At 41.6% G+C, this 24317-nt stretch overlaps 1 protein-coding gene across 2 annotated transcripts in view; it reads right to left on the reverse strand.

The window, feature by feature from the left end:
* Nucleotides 1–22289, reverse strand: part of LOC106571892 (FYVE, RhoGEF and PH domain-containing protein 3) — a 114490-nt gene extending 92201 nt beyond the window's left edge. Inside the window, exon 1 of one of the 2 annotated variants that reach the window (XM_014145424.3) lies at nucleotides 21941–22289. In XM_014145424.3, coding sequence (XP_014000899.1) covers nucleotides 21941–21965 — 25 coding nt within the window. In that variant the 5' untranslated portion in view covers nucleotides 21966–22289. The remainder of the gene's footprint in view (nucleotides 1–21940) is intronic. The other variant, XM_014145423.3, reaches the window with a different exon arrangement.
* Between the last annotated feature and the right edge of the window lie 2028 nt (nucleotides 22290–24317).

The following is a 24317-nucleotide window of genomic DNA, read 5'->3' on the forward strand; positions in this document are numbered from 1 at the left end:
ACTATTATTTGTACAGATGAAGGTGGTACCTTCAGGCATTGGAAATTGTTTCCAAGGATGAACCAGACTTGTGGAGGTCTACAATTTTTGTCTGAGGTCTTGGCTGATTTCTTTAGATTTTCCCATGATGTCAAGCAAAGAGGCACTGAGTTTGAAGGTAGGCCTTGAAATACATCCACAGGTACACCTCCAATTGACTCAAATGATGTCAATTAGCCTATCAGAAGCGTCTAAAGCCATGATATCATTTTCTGGAATTTTCCAAGCTATTTAAAGGCACAGTCAACTTAGTCTATGTAAACTTCTGACCCACTGGAATTGTGATACAGTGAATTATAAGTGAAACAATCTGACTGTAAACAATCAATGTAAAAATTACTTGTGTCATGCACAGAGTAGATGTCCTAACTGACTTGCCAAAACTATAGTGTGTTAACAAGAAATTTGTGGAGTGGTTGAAAAACGAGTTTTAATGACTCCAAACTAAGTGTATGTAAACTTCCGACTTCAACTGTATATGTGCAATAGCCTGAGGACGAGGTTAGGGTGTCAGTAACGGACCACACCAGCATTCTTCTCTGCACCTCTGGGAGGATTAAAGCATCACTGTTCACCAGTTTACAGCCCCTGTGTTCTCTGTCATTATGGCTAATGTTTAACACAACATAAACACATATATCATCAGAACAGTTGGAGATGGAGCAAGATCCAAACAATGGGCTTTAGGATCGAAAATGTGAATAGAATAGTAGACTGTAGTGAATGTTCCCTACTCTGAATGTCACAAATGAATGTCATTCTAGAAAAAAGAAACGCACACCTATAAAGCGAGGTGCTGGCTAGCGGAGCAGAACACTAGAAAATAAAGGAAAGCCGCACACTCTAAGAGCTCAGATGCAAAATGTTTATAACCAACGTTTCGACAGCGAAGCTGTCTTCATCAGGGTATCATCACAAACACTGCGAGATGAGTCATTTATATAGTGTCAAGAGACACACAGGTGTTTGTAATCATGGCCAAGTATGGCCTAATATCATTGGTTAACTCAAATATTTAAAAAAAAATGGCATACAAAGAACATACAAAAAGACAAACAAATGGATAGCATACAATCATAGCATTTGTAGTCTAAAATGTATCTAACAAACAATTACAATGGCAAAATCACAATAATCACAAGAATGGCTTCAGATCAAAGTCTATGTTGAGACCCAAGGGAGCAAGGGTCTTTAAATTAAAGATCCAGGCAGCCTCTCGTTTTAACAATAAATTATCAAGGTCACCCCCTCTCCTCGGGAGGGTGACATGTTCGATGCCAATATAACGCAGAGACGAAATCGAATGGTTTGCTTCCAAAAAGTGGGCCGCAACTGGGTAAGTCAAGTTTTTCCACCTAATGGTGCTACGGTGCTCTGAGATACGTACTTTTAATTCACGCTTTGTTTTACCCACATAATTTTTACCACAGGGACAAATTATAAGATAAATAACTGCCATAGTGGAACACGTAATAACACCTTTAATTGGGATAGATTTCCCTGTTTGGGGGTGTTTGAAGGATCTACATTTATAAGTGCCATTGCATTGAGCACAGCCATTACACTTGTAATTTCCATCCAGTATGGGCGCAAATAGGCGTTGTTCAGGAATATCTTGGGGTGGTAAATCAGAGTGTACCAATTGGTCTCTGAGATTTCTGCCCCGCGAGAATACGACCAGGGGAAGATCAGAAAACACATTACCGAGACTATCATCATATTTCAGAATATGCCAATGTTTGTGATGTGCCAATGTTTGTAATTGTTTGTTAGATACATTTTAGACTACAAATGCTATGATTGTATGCTATCCATTTGTTTGTCTTTTTGTATGTTCTTTGTATGCCATTTTTTTAAATATTTGAGTTAACCAATGATATTAGGCCATACTTGGCCATGATTACAAACACCTGTGTGTCTCTTGACACTATATAAATGACTCATCTCGCAGTGTTTGTGATGATACCCTGATGAAGACAGCTTCGCTGTCGAAACGTTGGTTATAAAATTTTTGCATCTGAGCTCTTAGAGTGTGCGGCTTTCCTTTAGCCTTCCCTGTAGCTCAGTTGGTAGAGCATGGTGTTTGCAACACCAGGGTTGTGGGTTCGATTCCCACGGGGGGCCAGCACAGGAAAAAAAATAAAAAAATAAAAAATAAAAAAAAATGTATGAAATTGTATGAAATGTATGCATTCACTACTGTAAGTCGCTCTGGATAAGAGCGTCTGCTAAATGACTAAAATGTAAATGTAAAATGTAAATTTACAAATGAATGTCATGTCACCAGTCAAGCAGCATCATCTGAGGGAAACAATCACACACTGCATGGCACGCGAACACAAGCACACACATTCCTACAGTCCATTCAAACAGCGAGTCCAGGCAAGGGCTTCCGTTCCTTCCGGACATCCAGCAAAAACATAACATTTTTTTAAATGGCCTTGATCTCATCTTACATAGAGATGGACACGCATGCACGCAGGCACACATGCACACACAACAATCACACTTTCTCTCTCTCTCTCTCTTTCTGCAGGCTCCGTGACTTGCCTCCAACAGTGAGTGTGTCCCAAGCAGGAACACAATTAGAGAAATCAATGTGACACACATGCAGGGAAGAAACCTGGGGCTTCTATAGGCCTTTAGTACTGAGTCATGCTGTCTCAGAGAGCGAGAGGGAGGGAGGAAAGAGGGAGAGAGAGGTAGAAAGACTTATAACACAGAGCGCTGAAAGAATCAGGGAGAGTTTGAGACATTGAGTGTGAAAGAGCTAAAGTACGGAAGCAGCAAGTGTGTGAGAGTTGGGGACTTGGGAGTGAGATTAAAAGAGGGTGTTGGATGGGAGACATTTCTACATTTTCCCCATCCTCCTCCTCTCTTCTCCCGTGTTCAGTGTTTATTTAACACATAGGGGTGATGTTTACACAGTCTAGGTTAAACACAGCCGGAGCCAATCACTTTTGTTAATAATAAATAACGTAAGCTGCAATACGCCGCAAAGCATGCTGGGATGGCTGGTGTGCCAGGGACATTGTCCTGTATCTGGATCTGACCCACTAACAGACAGAGAGACAGCACCCACATTCACATTTACCCACTTCCCTGGTAGAGAAACAGAGAGGGAAAGTTGAGAGACAGAGAGACAGAGAGAGAGTGGAATAGTGTGTGTGGTAATGTAGAAAAGAAGAGAAAACAGGGACAAACAGGGACAGATTCATCTGTACAGTAGAGGGAATGTGACAAGTACTCTGTCATCTTTTGTCAGAGGAGTAGAACCTTTAAGGAGGCTAAAACCTGTAGGGGGCCGCAATCAACACATCAAAAGGAGGAAGGAACTTCCCACAAGAAAAAAAAAACTCCACTTTACTATCTAATACTACCATACTACATACTATAGAATTCTGTAGTAAACTGTAGTATACTCTAGAATACTTAACCTCTATGGGCTAGGTGGGACGCTCTATTCAACAGCCAGTGGAATCGCTTGGCACGAAATACAAATACCTCAAAAATGCAATAATTTCAATATTTCAAACATACGACTATTTTACACCATTTGAAAGATAAGACTCCCGTTAATCTAACCACATTGTCCGATTTCAAAAAGGCTTTACAACGAAAGCAAAACATTAGATTATGTTAGGTGAGTACATAGACACAAATAACCACACAGCCATTTCTCAAGCAAGCATATATGTCACAAAAACACAAAACACAGCTAAATGCAGCACTAACCTTTGATGATCTTCATCAGTTGACACTCCTAGGACATTGTTATACAGTACATGCATGTTTTGTTCAATCAAGTACATATTTATATCAAAAAACAGCTTTTTACATTAGTATGTGATGTTCATAACTAGCATTCCCACCCAAAACTTCCGGTGAATTTACAAAATTACTCATGATAAACGTTGACAAAATACATAACAATTATTTTAAGAATTATAGATACAGAACTCCTTTATGCAATCGCTATGTCAGATTTTACAGTAAAAGGTAGTACTATTCTGATTTCAGATTTTTGTATAAGATACACATTTTCACAGGACTTTCTTCTTGACTGATTACAATTCATTTATGTGGTGCTATTGTATGTCATAGCATTTTAAAGGGCTGTTTCTCATCTTTCAAAATATGTATCATGGTTTCATATATGGTTTGGCACCATCAAATTATGCTCATAATGCACACAGAGGTCATGGTCTCAGTTAATTCAGGAATTCCAAAACTCTCCTGTCAGTGATGCAACAATGCCAATATGGCGATTTACAGTTAGAGTTAGCTGGTGTTCTAAAGGCTAGTGTTTCCATTCCCCTTTAACAGGCATTACCTGTGGATTGAGGTGAATAACTCCCTGAAATCAAACAACAATCACCATCCAGGATCCAAACAACCCATTTCATATTATAAAACGGCAGTGTTCCAAGCCATATTGGCTGTCACAGACACTCCGTGTCTGCTAATAGTACCATCATTTTTAAATGTAAACTTTATTTAACTAGGCAAGTGAGTTAAGAACAATTTCTTATTTACAATGACAGCCTACCGGGGAATAGTGGGTTAACTGCCTTATTCAGGGGCAGAATGACAGATTTTTACATTGTCAGCTCAGGGATTTGATCCAGCAACCTTTCAGTTACTGGCCCAACACTCTAACCACTAGGCTACCTGCTGTTCATGTTGCTTTCTGAATCATCTATTGTATTTATCACACAACTCACACATGATTTCCCCTTGGTTCTATTCTACATTTGGTTATATTCTTAACTTCTTTGGGATAGGGGGCAGTATTTTCACGGCCGGATAAAAAAACGTACCCGATTTAATCTGGTTACTACTCCTGCCCAGAAACTAGAATATGCATATAATTAGTAGATTTGGATAGAAAACACTCTAAAGTTTCTAAAAGTGTTTGAATGGTGTCTGTGAGTATAACAGAACTCATATGGCAGGCCAAAACCTGAGAAGATTCCATACAGGAAGTGCCCTGTCTGACAATTTGTTGTCCTTCTGTTGCATCTTTATCGAAAATACAGCATCTGTGCTGTAACATGACATTTTCTAAGGCTTCCATTCGCTCTCTAAAGCCGCCAGAAAGTGGAATGGGGTGTCTGCTGTCTCTGGGCAAAGAACAGCAGCAGAATTTGTAAGTGGTCAGCCTGGGGACAGTGAGACTGAGATGCGCATTCACGAGACTACTCCATTTCTTTCTTTCAGCCTTTGAATCAATACAACGTTGCCCGGTCGGAATATTATCGCTATTTTACGAGAAAAATAGCATAAAAATTGATTTTAAACAGCGTTTGACATGCTTCTAAGTACGGTAATGGAATATTTTGAAATGTTTTGTCATGAAATGCGCTCGCGCGTCACCCTTCGGATAGTGACCTGAACGCACGAACAAAACGGAGCTATTTGAATATAACTATGGATTATTTGGAACCAAAACAACATTTGTTGTTGAAGTAGAAGTCCTGGGAGTGCATTCTGACGAAGAACAGCAAAGGTAATCCTATTTTTCTAATAGTAATTGTGAGTTTAGTGAGCCCCAAACTTGGTGGGTGTCAAAATAGCTAGCTGTGATGGCCGAGCTATGTACTCAGAATATTGCAAAATGTGCTTTCGCCGAAAAGCTATTTTAAAATCTGACACCGCCATTGCATGAAGGAGTTCTGTATCTATAATTCTTAAAATAATTGTTATGTATTTTGTCAACGTTTATCATGAGTAATTTAGTAAATTCACCAGAAGTTTTCAGTGGGTATGCTAGTTATGAACATCACATGCTAATGTAAAAAGCTGGTTTTTGATATAAATATGAACTTGATTGAACAAAACATGCATGTATTGTATAACATAATGTCCTAGGAGTGTCATCTGATGAAGATCATCAAAGGTTAGTTCTGCATTTAGCTGTGGTTTGGGTTTATGTGACATATATGCTTGCTTGGAAAATGGCTGTGTGATTATTTGTGTCTATGTACGCTCCTAACATAATCTAATGTTTTGCTTTCGCTGTAAAGCCTTTTTGAAATCGGACAATGTGGTTAGATTAACGAGAGTCGTCTTTAAAATGGTGTAAAATAGTTGATTGTTTGAGAAAATTTAATTGTGGTATTTTCGTTGGTTTTGTATTTCGCGCCGTGTGATGCCATTGGCTGTTGGCTAGGGGTTCCGCAGGCAGAACGGGGTTCCGCTAGCGGAACGTCTGTACTCAACAGGTTAATTTAGTTTGGTACAGCGGGGGTTAATATACGGCAGGTGAAATCCCGCGTTAATGTAATTATCATGGACATATCCAAGTAAATGCAATTAGAAAAAAACACTCAAAACAAACAAAAATGCAGCTAGTCATTCCAGGTGTAATGTTTGAGGTGACTGAGTTAGCTGAAGTTGGCTAGCTAGCTAGAAAGTGACGAGAACGTTAGTGGTTACACAATGGCGCCGACAGAGATGGTCGCCTCACTTTGGGTCCTTAGGAAACTATGCAATAATTTGTTTTTTTATGTATAATTTCTTACATTGTTAGCCCAGAAAATCTCAAGTGTTATTACATACAGCGGGAAGAACTACTGGATATAAAAGTGACGTCAACCTACAAACATTACGACCAGGAAGACGACTTTCCCGAAGCGGATCCTTTGTTCGGACCTCCACCCTGGACATGGGATCTTATCTCAGAGCCTGACTCAAAACAATGCGGTCGCCGCAGGAGAGGCAGACGGAGCGGCCTACTGGTCAGACTTAGAAGGCGAGCACACCATCTACCGCTTCCGGGCATATTACTCGCCAATGTCCAATCTCTAGACAACAAGGTGGACAGAATTAGGGCACGAGTTGCCTTCCAGAGAGACATTGTAACATTCTCTGTTTTGCGGAATCATGGCTCACTCGAGATATGTTGTCAGAGTTAGTACAGCCAACCGGTTCTTTAAACATCTCTCTGGTAAGAAGTAGGGCGGGGGTGTATGCCTTATGATTAATGACTCATGGTGTAATTATAACAACATTCAGGAACTCAAGTCCTTTTGTTCACCTGACCTAGAATTCCTTACAATCAAATGCCGACCGCAATATCGACCAAGAGAATTCTCTTCGATTATAGTCACAGCCGTGTATATCCCCCCCAAGCAGACACCTCGACGGCCCTGAAGGAACTTCACTGGACTCTATGTAAACTGGAAAGCATATAACCTGAGGATGTAATTATTGTAGCTGGGGATTTTAACAAAGCTACTCTGAGAACAAGGCTTCCTAAATTCTATCAGCATATCGAATGCGCGACACGAGCTGGTAGCATCCTGGACCATTGCTACTCTAACATCCGCGATGCATACAAAGCCCTCCACCGCCCTCCCTTCGGGCAAATTTGAACATGACTCCATTTTGTTGCTCCCAGCCTATAGACAGAAACTAAAACAGGAAACGCCCATGCTCAGGTCTATCCAACGCTGGTCTGACCAATTGGATTCCATGCTTCAAGATTGCTTCGATCACATGGACTGCGATATATTCCGGGTAGCCTCAGACAACAACATTGACGTATACGCTGACTTGGTGAGCAAGATTATTAGCATGTGCATCGATGATGTTGTACCCACTGTGAATATTAAAACCTTCCCTAACCAGAAACCGTGGTTTGATGGCAGCATTTGTGCAAAACTGAAAGCGCAAACCACTGCTTTTAATCATGGCAAGGCGATTGGAAAGATGACCGAATACAAAGAGTGTAGCTATTCCCTCCGCAAGGCAATCAAACAAGCAAAGCGTCAGTATAGAGACAAAGTAGAGTCGCAATTCAACGGCTCAAACATGAGACGTATGTGGCAGGGTCTACAGTCAATCATGGATTCCAAAAGGAAAACCAGCCCTGTAGCGGACATCGACGTCTTGCTCCCACACATATTAAACAACTTCTTTGCTCGCTTTGAGGACAATACAGTGCCACTGACACGGCCCGCTACCAAAGCCTGTGGGCTCTCCTTCACCGTGGCCAACGTGAGTAAAACGTTTAAACATGTTAACCCTTGCATGACTATCGCCCCGTAGCACTCACTTCTGTCATCATGAAGTGCTTTGAGAGACTAGTCAAGGATGATATCACCTCCACCCTACCTGATACCCTAGACCCACTCCAATTTGCTTACCACCCCTATAGGTCCACAGACAACGCAATCGCCATCCCACTGCACACTGCCCTATCCCATCTGGACAAGAGGAATACCTATGTAAGAATGCTGTTCATTGACTACAGCTCAGCATTTAACACCATAGTACCCTCCAAACTCATCATTAAACTCGAGACCCTGGGTCTCGACCCCGCCCTGTGCAACTGGGTCCTGGACTTTCTGACAGGCCGCCCCCAGGTGGTGAGGGTAGGAAACAACATCTCGACCCCGCTGATCCTCAAAACTGGGGCCCCACAAGGGTGCATTCTCAGCCCTCTCCTGTACTCCCTGTTTACCCATGACTGCATGGCCACACACGCATCCAACTCAATAATCACATTTGCAAACGATACCATAGTCTGTTCTGGACTTGGGGACTGTGAAGAGACCTCTTGTGGCATGTCTTGTGGGGTATGCATGGGTGTCTGAGCTGTGTGCCAGTAGTTTAGACAGACAGCTCGGTGCATTCAACATTGCAGCGTCTGGTTGCTCCTCTATAATAAAGTTATGCTCTGCCTTCTTAACAACACTATTAACAAGGCAGGTCCTACAGGCCCTAGTTTTGTCGCACGTTGACTACTGTTCCGTTGTGTGGTCAGGTGCCACAAAAAAGGACTTAGGAAAATTGCAATTGGCTCAGAACAGGGCAGCACGGCTGGCCCTTGGATGTACACAGAGACCTAATATTAATAATATGCATGTCAATCTATCCTGGCTGAAAGTGGAGGAGAGATTGACTTCATCACTACTTTTATTTATGAGAGGTATTGACATGTTGAATGCACCGAGCTGTCTTTCTAAACTACTGGCACACAGCTCAGATAATCATGCATACCTCACAAGTAGAGGTCGACCAATTAATCGGAATGGCCGATTAATTAGGGCCGATTTCAAGTTTTCATAACAATCGGTAATCGGTATTTTTGGTCACCGATTTGCCGATTTAAAAAAAATATATATATATATATATATATGGGGTTTTTTTTACCTTTATTTAACTAGGCAAGTCAGTTAAAGAACACATTCTTATTTTCAATGACGGCCTAGGAACGGTGGGTTAACTGCCTTGTTCAGGGGCAGAACGACAGATTTTTACCTTGTCAGCTTGGGGATGCAACCTTACGTTAACTAGCCCAACGCTCTAACCACCTGCTTTACATTGCCAAGGTAAGTTGCTAGCTAGCATTAAACTTATGTTATAAAAAAACAATCAATCAATCATAAACACTAGTTAACTACACATGGTTGATGATATTACTAGTTTATCTAGCCTGTCCTGCTTTGCATATAATCGATGTGGTGCGCATTCACAAAAGAGGACTGTCTTTGCTCCGACGTGTACCTAACCATAAACATCAATGTCTTTCTTAAAATCAATACACAAGTATATATTTTTAAACCTGCATATTTAGTTAATATTGCCTGCTAACATGAATTTCTTTTAACTACGGAAAATGTGTCACTTCTCTTGCAAACATAGTCAAGCTTATATACAGCAGTTTGGGCCACCTGGCTTGTTGCGAACTGTGAAGTCAATTTCTTCCTAACGAAGACAGCAGACTTCGCCAAACGGGGATGATTTAACAAAAGCGCATTTGCATTTGCACGACTGTACCTAACCATAAACATCAATGCCTTTCTTAACCTCTCTAGGGTATGTGGGACGAAATCGTCCCACCTACTCAACAGCCAGTGGAATCCCGTGGCGCGATATTCAAATACCTTAGAAATGCTATTACTTCAATTTCTCAAACATATGACTATTTTACACCATTTTAAAGACAAGACTCTCGTTAATCTAACCACACTGTCTGATTTCAAAAAGGCTTTACAACGAAAGCAAAACATTAGATTATGTCAGCAGAGTACCCAGCCAGAAATAATCAGACACCATTTTTCAAGCTAGCATATAATGTCACATAAACCCAAACCACAGCTAAATGCAGCACTAACCTTTGATGATCTTCATCAGATGACACTCCTAGGACATTATGTTATACAATACATGCATGTTTTGTTCAATCAAGTTCATATTTATATAAAAAAACAGCTTTTTACATTAGCATGTGACGTTCAGAACTAGCATACCCACCGCAAACTTCCGGTGAATTTACTAAATTACTCACGATAAACGTTAACAAAAAACATAATTATTTTAAGAATTATAGATACAGAACTCCTTTATGCAATCGCTATGTCCGATTTTAAAATAGCTTTTCGGCAAAAGCACATTTTGCAATATTCTGAGTAGATTACTCGCCATCACGGGCTAGCTATTTTGACACCCACCAAGTTTGGCACTCTCCAAACTCAGATTTACTATAAGAAAAATTGGATTACCTTTGCTTTTCTTCGTCAGAATGCACTCCCAGGACTTCCACTTCAATAACAAATGTTGGTTTGGTTCAAAATAATCCATAGTTATGTTCAAATATCCTCTGTTTTGTTCGTGCGTTCAAGACACTATCCGAAGGGTGACGAAGGGTGACGTGCCCGACGCGTTTCGTGACAAAAAAATTCTAAATATTCCATTACCGTACTTCGAAGCATGTCAACCGCTGTTTAAAATCAATTTTTATGCGATTTTTCTCGTAAAAAAACGATAATATTCCGACCGGGAAACCCTGTTTTCGTTCAAAGACGAAAAAATAAAAACATGGAGTCGTCTCATGCACGTGCCCCCAGTCTCATTGTTCTCTGATCGACCACTATCCAAATGCGCTACTGTTTTTCAGCAATGGGCTGCAAAGTCATCATTCAACGTTCTGCCGCCTTCTGAGAGCCTATGGGAGCCGTAGGAAGTGTCACGTTACAGCAGAGATCCTCAGTTTTCAATAAAGAGAGTGTAGAAGGCCAAGAAATGGTCAGAGAGGGCACTTCCTGTAAGGAATCTTCTCAGGTTTTGGCCTGCCATATGAGTTCTGTTATACTCACAGACACCATTCAAACAGTTTTAGAAACTTTAGGGTGTTTTCTATCCAAATCAAACAATTATATGCATATTCTAGTTTCTGGGCAGTAGTAATGACCAGATTAAATCGGGTACGTTTTTTATCCGGCCGTGCAAATACTGCCCCCTACCCTAGAGAGGTTAAAATCAATACACAGAAGTATATATTTTTAAACCTGCATATTTAGCTAAAAGAAATCCAGGTTAGCAGGCAATATTAACCAGGTGAAATTGTGTCAGTTCTCTTGCGTTCGTTGCACGCAGAATCAGGGTATACAGAATCTGGCTCGTTGCAAACTAATTTGCCAGAATTTTACGGAACTATGAAATAACATTGTAGGTTGTGCGATGTAACAGGAATATTTAGACTTATGGATGGCACCCGTTAGATAAAATACGGAACGGTTCCGTATGTCAGTGAAAGGATGATAGTTTCCGGATTTGACCATATTAATGACCTAAGGTTTATTATATTATAGTTAAGTCTATGATTTGATATTTGATAGAGCAGTATGACTGAGCGGTGGTAGGCAGCAGCAGGCTCGTAATAGTCAAAGGTATATGGTTTAGAGAGAAATAGTCGACGCGTCATAATTCCTTTAATAACTTGCGGCTGAACTTGAAAGGGGTTCCTTCGTTATTTTACTGTTCATGTCTTCCATAGAGAATGTCTTGATCTACTTCAAATAAGGTCTGTGTTTTGTGCTTAAACCGCCTCGGTGTTTTAATAACCGTGTAAATCTCACTAGGTAATGTTTGTCAACATATTTTCATAAATCCACTCCACAAAAAAATGTATCTTTGCTTATATTGACCAGAGTTATATCCTATGGATATCTACACAGTTATAAAATTGGCAAGGTGGTGTAAGCCTAAACCAAACACAGACCTTATTTTAAGTTAATCTAAAAATATCCTATGGAATAAATGAAGGAACCGCTTTTCAGATTTTGCTAGAAGGTGTCATGGGAATTATGACTCGCACTTTGGTAGTCAATTCTTACCATGCCCATTATTAAAATAGGATTTCCTGCATATAGAAATTACAGTTTTTGTTTTCAGCATTCATCACAGGTAACTTAAACTCTATTTTTATTATTCAAACAGTTGAGAGTATTTGTCTCCTAAGCAGACTCTTCAGTATCGTTGTCACTTCAGAGCTGTGTGTGTGTGTGTGTGTGTGTGTGTGTGTGTATATATATATATACACATAAAAAATTTAAAAAATCACAATAATAATTGGCCGATTAATCGGCATCGGCTTTTTTGGTCCTCCAATAATCGGTATCGGTGTTGAAAAATCATAATCGGTCGACCTCTACTCACAAGACATGCCACAAGATGTCTCTTCACAGTCCCCAAGTCCAGAACAGACTATGGGAGGCACACAGTACTACATAGAGCCATGACTACATGGAACTCTATTCCACATCAAGTAGCTGCTGCTTTGGCAAAATAATAACCTCTCACTCAACGTCAACAAAACAAAGATGATTGTGGACTTCAGGAAACAGCAGAGGGAGCAACCCCCCTGTCCACATCGACAGGACAGTAGTGGAAAAGGTGTAAAGTTTTAAGTTCCTCGGCGTACACATCACGGACAAACTGAAATGGTCCACCCACAGAGACAGTGTGGTGAAGAAGGCGCAACAGCGCCTCTTCAACCTCAAGAGGCTGAAGAAATTTGGCTTGTCACCGAAAGCACTCACAAACTTTTACAGATGCACAATCGAGAGCATCCTGTCGGGCTGTATCACCGCCTGGTACGGCAACTACTCTGCCCACAACCGCAAGACTTTTCAGAGGGTAGTGTGGTCTGCACAACGCATCACCGGGGGCAGACTACCTGCCCTCCAGGACACCTACGGCACCCGATGTCACAGGAAGGCCAAAAAGATCATCAAGTACAACAACCACCCGAGCCACTGCCTGTTCACCCCGTTATCATCCAGAAGGTGAGGTCAGTACAGGTGCATCAAAGCTGTGACCGAGAGACTGAAAAATAGCTTCTATCTAAAAAGGCCATCAGACTGTTAAACAGCCATCTCTAACATAGAGTGGCTGTTGCCAACATATAGACTCAAATCTCTGGCCACTTTAATACATTGAGTGTATAAGGTAGTCATTGTGAATTTGTTCGATTACTTGTTAGATATTACTGAACTTGAAGCACAAGCATTTCGCTACACTCACATTAACATCTGCTAACCATGTGTATGTGACCCATAAAATTTGATTTGATTTGATAGCAACCATTTTTGTTCGAATGGATAACCAGTCTTTTTCCATAGCAACTCTGCAAAAATAATTAACGTTTGTAGCAACATGACCAAAATAACCAACGACCAGATGTCTGTCCGGACTATGAATTTGTATGAATTTACTTATTAAAATAAAGTTTTTTATGAAAATGTGTCATTCATTATTGCTCGCCATTGGGCTGAACAAGGCCATTTACATATGACTGTATTCATGATACAGTACTGCCTCTTGTGCCTTATTGCTTAAATATACTACACACTGTAGTATCCTCGATCATGTGAAATACTTACTATAAAATGTTGTAGTATATTGTAGAATACTATTGTAAATACTACAGTCTGCAAAAACACTACAATAAACACTACAGTAATGTCCGCAAAAACTGCCAACATCATAAAAATCTTATTTCATTTGAAAGCTGCTAAGCATAAGACAAGGAGAGTGTGGAAGAGAGAGAAAGGGGAGATCTGAAAGAGAGAGGTCTGAAAAAGAGAATGTCTGGAGGTCTGAGAGAGGGAGAGAGATATGTAGGAGGGAGAGAACTGTGGGAGAAAGAAGACAGACTGGCGGAAGGCAGCCGGGAGGAGAGCCAATCGATCCCTCCCCAGAGACCACCAACAAACACACTCTCTACAGTTCACCACCCCAACAACCTTTGTTATTGTCCAATCAACACTATCACTGTCACGACACCGACGGATGGTGGCGCCCCTCCTCGGCCGGGCGGAGCTCGGCGGTCGTCGTCGCCGGCCTACTAGCTGCCATCGATCCTTTTTTGTTTCACTTTCTGTTGGTTAGGTCTAGGTAGGCACGCACCTGTTTTGGGTTAGTCATTAGTAGGGGGGGGTTATTTAGTTTAGCGTAGGATGTCTGTGTTTGTGCGTGATTGTGTTTCTTGTCCGGTTTATGTGCTTGAGGAACGTGTGCTGGTTTTCCTCTGCCTGTGGTTGGTTTCATTGTGTTCACCACCGCAGAAGTATTTAAGGGCTGCGTCCCTATTTTTTGGCGACCACATCCATTTTCTTGAATAAAGAAGTGTGGTCAAGAATTCTCTGTCTCCTGCGCCTGACTCTACCTCTCCTGCTTTCTTGAGCCAGCCCGTGACAATCACTCTCTCTCCATCTTTCTCTCCATCCATCTCTCTCTGACTGTCTCCCATTTAGTACATATCTTTCTAAGACCTACAGTATATCGTTTCATCTCTATGACTATGCTAAGATTTAGTTTTCTAATATCATTAGAATGGTATGGTTCTATGGTTCTCAAACTCTTTTTGGTTTAGTGTGCACTTTGGCCCAATGATTGACACTCTTAAAGGCAAAATGACCAAGATATTTCAAATAAACCCATGCAAAAGACCTTAACAGGTAGAGGACATTGCCTTTAACTGTTAAGTCAGTGGCTGTCTGGGTACCTGTGGCAACTGTGTGATCACACCACTGTAGTTAACTCTCTACCAGGGGCGGAAATCCCGGGGGGGACGGGGGGGACATGACCCCCCCATCCTGGGAAAAATATGATTTGTCCCCCCCCAATATATCACTGAAACATAACTATGTAATTTAAATAATATTAATAATACGCAATGAAAGCAATTGTGCTGATTATAGACACTTAATAGCGCGTTTTTAAGTTTCAAAAGATTGCGACCCCCCCACCCTTTGCCTCACAATGGTTTGATCCACTGCCAGTTCCTTAGTTGGCAAGGTAACAGAGGGGTGTTATCCACTGTCTGAAAGGCACTCAATGAACGTAACTGACGTGAGGTTAATCCAGTCAATCGCGCACACACACTAGCTGAATATGCAGAGCTAGCGGGCAAATATTAACTATTAAGCTAGCTAGTAATTATTCCGTTTATGTGGCCTCGTCAAAGATGGAATCTTTGCTATCGTGAATTTATTCCAAGATCAGCATGCAGATGATGTAAGTTAGTGCTTCAAAGTCCCTGTGATAAGGTTAGCGATAAAATGAAGTCCAAACTGAACTACACTCTCTTCTACCATTGTCTTAAATATATTTAATGGTCTCGTTGCAAAAGCTAAATTGTCGCAAGGGAACTATTATTTATTTATTTTATTTCACCTTTATTTAACCCGGGTAGCAAAGATTATAGCAAACACCATTGAAACGGAATTGGTGCTCGCTAGCTTTGCAAATTCAGCTATTGTTGGAAGCCAGCCAATATGAAACAAACTATTAAAATTACAAAAGGTTACAGCATATGTTGTGTAAATGGTGAACTCATACAGCTGTCAACTCTTGTCATTTTAATCCGTTTCACATTTGCTAGCTACCTTTTAGATCGAAGCCCAAATAGAATGATAAAAGATAAGATGATAGAAGCCCATCTACTACTGTAAATAACCTACACACTGTGTGTGTGTAGCCAGCCAGCCAGGTAGAAAAATGGCAGAAAAATAAAAGACAGACAGAGTATTTTTCAGTACACCAAAACGCAAAGTAAGAACCCTAGTAGCTTAATATCTCAAAGACTAGTTGATAAAATGTTCATAAGAAATAAATGAAATTCTAATGGAAATGTTTCACAATGATGTCATTAGGCAGAGCAGGCAACAGATGGCACACAGACAGCAGAGTTGGGGACAGATATGCAGGGACAGACTGGCAGAGACAGGGAGTCTCAGGTAAGTTTGTTGAGTCTTTGTTTGGCAACACTATGAAAGGTTCTCAATGTTTTTTACTTGTAAAATAGGAACATAATTGGAAAATGCAATGGATACCCCCACTCTCAACTTAAACTGGTGACTGAACCTAGATTTGTTAAAGGCAATGGTATTGCTGTTGTGATTAGTTGTGTAGTTTTGGGTACCGGTAGTTAGGAGTACGGCAAACACCTTATTTCTTTGGTTCCTCAATATACATTTACCATATTACAATGTAGGCTATGTGTTACAGCACTACTTTTGGTGTCCCCCTCATGAATTGCTCTTGAGAAAATTTCATGTAATTGTCCCCTCCAAAGTTGATATCAGATTTTCGCCCCTGCTCTCTACACAATTCTATATTAACAGACTGAGAACAAATGTCTCACACGTACATTGACACGCGCATACACACACATAAACTCAGCAAAAAAATAAACGTCCCTTTTCAGGACACTGTTTTTCAAAGATAATTCGTAAAAATCCAAATAACTTCACAGATCTTCATTGTAAAGGGTTAAACACTGTTTCCCATGGTTGTTCGATGAATCATAAACAATTAATGAACATGCACATGTGGAACGGTCGTTAAGACACTAACAGCTTACAGACGGTAGGCAATTAAGGTCACAGTTATGAATTCTTAGGACACTAAAGAGGCCTTTCTACTGACTCTGAAAAACGCCAAAAGAAAGATGCCCAGGGTCCCTGCTCACCTGCTTGAACGTGCCTTAGTCATGCTGCAAGGAGGCATGAGGACTGCAGATGTGGCCAGGGCAATAAATTGCAATGTCCGTACTGTGAGACGCCTAAGACAGCGCTACAGGGAGACAGGACGGACAGCTGATCGCCCTCGCAGTGGCAGACCACGTGTAACAACACCTGCACAGGATGGCAACAACAACTGCCCGAGTTACACCAGGAACGCACAATCCCTCCATCAGTGCTCAGACTCTCAACAAATAGGCTGAGAGAGGCTGGACTGAGGGCTTGTAGGCCTGTTGTAAGGCAGGTCCTCACCAGACATCACCGGCAACAACATCGCCTATGGGCACAAACCCACCGTCGCTGGACCAGACAGGACTGGCAAAAAGTGCTCTTCACTGACGAGTCGCAGTTTTGCCTCACCAGGGGTGATGGTCGGATTCGCGTTTATCGTCAAAGGAATGAGCGTTACACCGAGGCCTGTTCTCTGGAGCAGGATCGATTTGGAGGTGGAGGGTCCGTCATGGTCTGGGGCGGTGTGTCACAGCATCATCGGACTGAGCTTGTTGTCATTGCAGGCAATCTCAATGCTGTGCGTTACAGGGAAGACATCCTCCTCCCTCATGTGGTACCCTTCCTGCACGCTCATCCTGACATGACCCTCCAGCATGACAATGCCACCAGCCATACTGCTCGTTCTGTGCGTGATTTCCTGCACGACAGGAAAGTCAGTGTTTTGCCATGGCCAGCAAAGAGCCCGGATCTCAGTCCCATTGAGCACTTCTGGGTCCTGTTGGATCGGAGGGTGAGGGCTAGGGCCATTCCCCCCAGAAATGTCCGGGAACTTGCGGGCGCCTTGTTGGAAGAGTGGGGTAACATCTCACGGCAAGAACTGGCAAATCTGGTGCAGTCCATGATGAGGAGATGCACTGCAGTACTTAATGCAGCTGGTGGCCACACCAGATACTGACTGTTACTTTTGATTTTGACCCCCCCTTTGTTCAGGGACACATTATTCCATTTCTGTTAGTCACATGTCCGTGGAACTTCAGTTTATGTCTCAGTTGTTGAATCTTGTTATGTTCATACAAATATTTACAAATGTTAAGTTTGCTGAAAATAAACACATTTGACAGTGAGAGGACGTTTCTTTTTTTGTTGAGTTTACATACTCACTCTCTCTTTCTCTCCCACTCCCCCTCCCTCTCGCTCCCTCTCCCTTCCCCTCTCCTATCTAGTCATCTCATTCCTGAGGCCAGGCGATCCTGAGGCCAGGCGATCCTCTCCTAGATTCTGTCTGCAGACACTCTCCTCCAGTCTAATCATATTCATCACCATGAGGGATTCACATGGAGCAGAGCATTAGAACACTAGTCTTCATACACACACCACGTATCAGCCTCAGCCTCTGACTCCCCTCTGATTACATCCTGCACACCAGATAGCAGCCTGCATATCATTGAACGTTATCATGATCATCATTATTATAATTAATTGTGATCATTATCATCACCCCTATTTACTGGCTTCATAATCTTCAACAGCACACATCAGAATCCAACTCCTCTCTACAAGTATCAGTTATTGGCCTCTCATGATCACCATCTTCATCACACTTGTCATATCTCAGTCTATATGTACCCTGAACATCCTGTCCCCCAGTTACATGTCATATAAACATCCTCATCTCAAACATCCTCCTCCTCCCTCCATTCAAGACAACTATTTCCCTGTAGCCTAATAATCATCATCAGACAAAACACATAGGATAAAATGAGGAGGGGACTTTACAACAAAGAATATATTAATGTCTTGGCAGAGGCGGACTGGGACAAGAATTCGGCCCTGGCATTTTATATCCACACCAGCCACATCACTGAGTGTGCCGTGACACAATACTCCATTATGGCAAAGTGAAAACGATCAAATTTATAGACAATGAAATACAGAACTCTCTCGTTTACATAAGTATTCACATAAATATTCACACCCGAGTCAATTCTTTGTAGAAGCATCTTTGGCGGCGATTACAGCTTTGAGTCATCTTGGGTATGTCTGTATCAGCTTTGCACATCTGGATTTGTGGATTTGCTCCCATTCTTCCTTGCAGATTTTCTCAAGCTCTGTTAAGTTAGATGGGGAGCGGCAGTGAACAGAAATCTTAAAGTCTTTCCACAGATTTTCAATGGGACTCAAGTCTGGGCTTTGGCTGGGCCACTCAAGGACTTTCACATTCTTGTTCTGAAGCCATTCAAGTGTTGCTTTGGCTGTATGCTTGGGGTCATTGACCTGTTGGAAAGTAACTCTTTGGCCCAGTCTAAGGTCGTTTGCACTCTGAAGCAGGTCCTCATCAAGGATGTGCCTGTATTTAGCTCCATTCATTGTTCCCTCTAACCTTACTAGTCTCCCAGTCCCTGTCGCTGAAAAGCATCCCAATAGCATAATGCTGCCACCACCATGCTTTACGGTAAGGATGGTGTTAGATTGGAGATGAGCTGTGCCTTAATTTTCTCCAGACATAGAATTGTTATCTCATCAGACCACAGAATATTTTGCCTTATGATCTCAGAGTCTTTCACATAGCCTTTTTGCAAACTCCAGGCGTGCTGTCATGTGCCTTTTTCTCAGGACTGGCTTCTGTCTGGCCACTCTCCCATAAAGCCCAGATTGGTGAAGTGCTGTAGAGACTGTTGTCCTTCTGGCAGGTTCTTCTCAGCCAAGGAACTCTGTAGTTCTGTCAGACTGGTCATTGGGTTCTTGGTCACCTCCCTGACTAACGTCCTTCTTGCCCGGTTGCTCAGTTTGGTTGGATGGCCAGCTCAAGGCAGCCTGGGTATTTCTATATTTTTTTCAATTTCCCAATGATGGAGACCACTGTGCTCTTGGAAACTTTCAACACTAGAAATGATTTTATACCTATCCCCAGATATATCCCTCATCACAACATCTCAGAGATCTACGGCCAGTTTCTTGGACTTTATGGTATAGTTTCTGCTCTGAGATGCACTGTGAACTGTGGGACCTTATAGAGACAATAGTGTTTATTTCTAAATCATATCAAACAACTGAATTGGCCACAGGTGGACTCAAATCAAGGATGATCAAAGGATATTGGATGCACCTGAGATCAATTTGGAGTCTCATAGCAAAGGGGTGTGAATACTTATGTAAATCAGGTATTTCTGTTGTTGTTGTTTTTAACATTTGCAAATATGTCTAAAAACTTGTTTTCGCTTTGTCATTATGAGGTATTGTGTGTAGATTGATGAGGGGAAAAAATATTTAATCAATTTTAGAATAAGGCTGTAATGTAACAAAATGTGGAAAAGGGGCATTGGTCTGAATACACTGTATAACACAGAATCTTAGCCTATCTAGTAATTTTACGATCACCTAAATTTGGTAGCCTATGCTGTTGTATGCATTTTCTGGACATGGGCATGGTTGCTCATGCGGTGGTTACAATGTATCACTGGTCAAATGTTCTCATAAAAGGTTATGTTAGCAAAAGAGTTTGGTACAGGGATAGACATCACTTTTATATGCAAATCTCATTGGATACATCATTTGATTATTGAGATATCGGCCTCAATTTAACTTCAGAGTTGCTTTTTCTTCTGAGGGCTAATCTGGGCCATTTTCGGGGACAGCTCCAACCGGGCTCAGGCCATCAAAATCGGGGACTGTCCCCGGACATCTGGTCACCCTAGTCAAAATAGGACTCCAGAATCTCCTTTTTTTCCTCATAGAGATGAATTACATACATCGTTATGTGCACTAACTAATGTTGGGTAATTCATTTGTGGTTCAACACCTGAGGAAGTGGAAACTCAACGCAAATTAACTAGATCACTAACTCTAAATATAATACCCACTGCTAGTAGCCATGTATTCATCCAATAGTAAATGTAATGTCCTAACAAACTTTGCAGTTGCAAGCACGAGATCTATAGGCCTATGCCCTTGCAATGGCTGGTGCGCATATCTCAAACCCATATCAAATATCTTGGTTGTAAAATAGTTGCTTTTGAGCTGAAAATTGAAAGTTTTCTGTTCCTACAGAAAACTAAGACCCTTTTCTCTTCGACAGTGACAAGGGGACGAAGCTTCGAAAGCCTTTTCCCGCAATTGCATTTTGAAATGTTATATGATCAGAATGCATTTTTCTCTCGAGCTCATGGTGGGAGATGAGAGTGGCTTGACCATCACAGCAGCAGGCCCTATCTAGGGCGCAGGCACAGCGGCAGGGCAGACACTTTCATTACAGGGATCATGAGGATAATACACTTTACTGTTTGACCAAATCATGGTTTTAGCCGCACAAAAAGTTTGACATTTTGAGTGAGATGACCATGTAGAATGTGCTCTTTCTGCATTTATAGGCACCCTTTCCGTTTTTTACGATCCTGATCTTGGCTGTCGAACTGATCACGAGTCGGGGGAGGTCTCTTTGCTGATACCGCATTTGACTTTGAATGTGTATTTGCGTTACCTCAGCTCAGAAAACCCATCTTGGTAAGTGCCAGCTATTGCCCAATGATCAGCCAAAGGCTCATTATAGATTAGTATGCCATGTCACCTTTATATATTTTTAGGTGTGAATTTTGACCAGCCCACCCAACAAAACAATTGTGTAGCCCATCTGGCATTTGCCAGAATTGCCAGATGGCCGATCCACCCGTGTCTAGAGAGCTGAGCTGTGTGTGTGTGTCTAAGAGAACGGCTGAGAGAAGCATATGCCTTATAATGCGTGGCACAGGGGCAATGGTGAAGTCAGAGCTGCTGCCACTTGGGGTTTGGTGACGATTTTCCCTCTTCTCCCCAAGGACCTTGACGTTTTTTGTGATGTGTGTGTGTGACATTTCATTGAAAGGTAAATATCCTGTTATGTAGGCCTACGAATAATGATAATCCGTTTGTTGAAGTTCGTCTTTCTCACCCGCATAAACTGCATTAGTTAGACTTGTATCGGGGAACAATACAAAGGACAAGTTTGCGCCATAAAGGAGATCGTTTTTGTATTCTCCCCTGTTGTAACTTTGTAGCACCATACTGCCACTAGAAATTGATACTTCAAGACAAACCACCCAAAACAAGAAACAGAACAATTCAGAGCTGTAAAATGTGTAGCCTAAGCGTTGGCTTACCAGTTGTTGCTGAAACCCCCTGCATCTTGCCTACAGTTGTTGTCCTGCTTGGCTGAATCCCCCCTCTCCGACGCTAGGCTCACAGGAGATTGGAAACAGTGCACAGACGAACTAACGTTACAGTCAACTCAAACGAAGGAGTGTCCCGACTTCAGAGTCCTCTGCGTTTTCCCTTCTCTTGGCAAAAATCTCTAGCCTCCGCGGCAGGGCATAACGGGCATGTAGGGTTTCTTTCGCGGATATAGGAGGGTGTCCAATGAGCGCGTTTGATGCATTGGAGCACTGATCCATTCACTCCTCCCGGCTCTGTCCTCCTTATAGCAAAACTATTCTTCTCTATGCGTTGAGTGCGCTCAACTCCGCCACTGGAGAAAGGAGTTGCGCGTTCACGCTGATGCGCGGTCACGACTACCATGGTCATTCATTGAGTACAGTAGAATAAAATAAATCATGGGACTATTATAATAAAGCATGTCTTTTGCTTTGTTATTTTACACAATAACTTACAAAATGTTTGTTTTTTCAATTACATTAAATTCACCATTAAAAAAAGGTGCAAGTTTAAGTTTGTTCCACCTGAGCAAATCTGAGAACACTATGATGACACACCAAAATGTGGTTGATGGATCCCTTTTGTCTTCTTCTAATCCCGCTAAAGGGGAAAGTAATTCAAAAGTAACGTTAATGAGTTGGGTAATCCAAAAGTTACCTTACTGATTACAATTTTGGACAGATAATTAGTAAGTGATTACATTTATAAAGTAACCTACCCAACCCTGAACCTATTACCATATTATAACCCCAAATCACATATTTCCAATGATTATGTTTTTGAGTCCGTAAACAGTGCTTCAAAATATGTTTAAACAAACTCTCACGTCAGTCTCATGGACTGTCAGTTCCCACCCAGCCCCATCCTTCTACCAAACAAAGTGGCAGGATCAGGCCTTGGAAAGCACAGATTGTTTTACCTTTAATACTGACCATTTAACAGGGTCATTATAACAGAACATATGTTGAAATGAGCATCACTGTAGGCCTAAATCGATGCCCCATTTGGCCATTTGTATAAGGGTCGTTGGGTGCTTTCATCACTGCATTAATGGTTATCATTGGGCTTGGCTTCCCCCTTGGTCCTTTGACTAGATTCATCTATAATGGTTGAGAAGAAAAGACACTGAAACACAAATATTAACTGGCATTTCTATGTCACTGCATTCTCCCTCCCATAGATGAGCAGTGTTGATTCCTCTTGAATTCCCAGCATGCTGAATAAACCTTGTCAGCTGTCCCTGTGAGTTAGTTTTCAGAGGAACACGGAATTGATAGAGGCAGAAAGCCAAATTGCTTGCTTAAATATGAAATACTTTGCTATTTCTGTTTCATAACCAACTGTTAATTTGCCCCTCAGAATAAAAATGCAAAGTTTGAGGTGACGGTATGACACCCTGAATTACAATTCATTTTAATGTCTAATGCCAAATTAAATAAAGGTTAAATATATATTTTTTAAATAATGTCAACGAACATGTGATACTGTGTAGAGCTACTGTCTGTAGCCACCCTCTGCCATCAATAACCATATGATCGTAAAGTATGTTTGTGGCATGTTGTAATGGTGTCTAACTTTCCTAGACATATCAAGGCCTACTGTTTGGCTAACTGTGTTACCATTTTGAACCAATCACGTGGGTAATGGTCGACTGTGGTAGGTCCTTCTCTCTCCTGTCTCTCTCCCTCCCTTTGAGTTAACCCATGTCAATTTAGCTATGCGCAATTAACCCCTTTTGTGCCTTTTGTTTGTCGTTGCACGCTCCTCGTCTGCCCTTGATCAACACAGACAAAGTGTTGGAGTCTGTAGTGACATGCCCACTGGCTGGCTGGCTGCCATTCACTTGTTCATTCACTGACACTCTGCAGTCTGTGATAGTCTGTGTCCGGCTACTGTAGCTAGCCATACCAGGCACTAAGGGCAAGCACAGAAAAAAAGTTGTAGGCTACATTATTGTAGGCTGCAGGTAGCCTAGCGGTTAAAGTATTGGGATAAGTAAACGAAAATGTGCTTGTTCAAATACCCAAGGTGAAAAGTCTGTTTATATGCTCTTGTCATACAAAATGAGTAAGGCACTTAACAGTGTTGTGTTCGAGACCATCTAAAGGGAGACTGGAGCAAATCGAGTCAAGACCAAGACCAGAGGAGGGGTGAGACCGGGAGGGGGACAAGGGGTCCAAGTCAAGACCGAGACCAGGAAAATGCGAGTCCAATTCTAGACCACGATCGACATTTTGTAAAATCGCCACCATAATAAGAGTTCAAAATGTCCAATATTTCTATGTTCATATTTCAGAAGGACATATGGATTCTTTAAACATTTAG

Source organism: Salmo salar, chromosome 15, assembly GCF_965601325.2.
Source record: "Salmo salar chromosome 15, fSalSal1, whole genome shotgun sequence".
In the NCBI taxonomy this organism is placed as follows: Eukaryota; Metazoa; Chordata; class Actinopteri; order Salmoniformes; family Salmonidae; genus Salmo; species Salmo salar.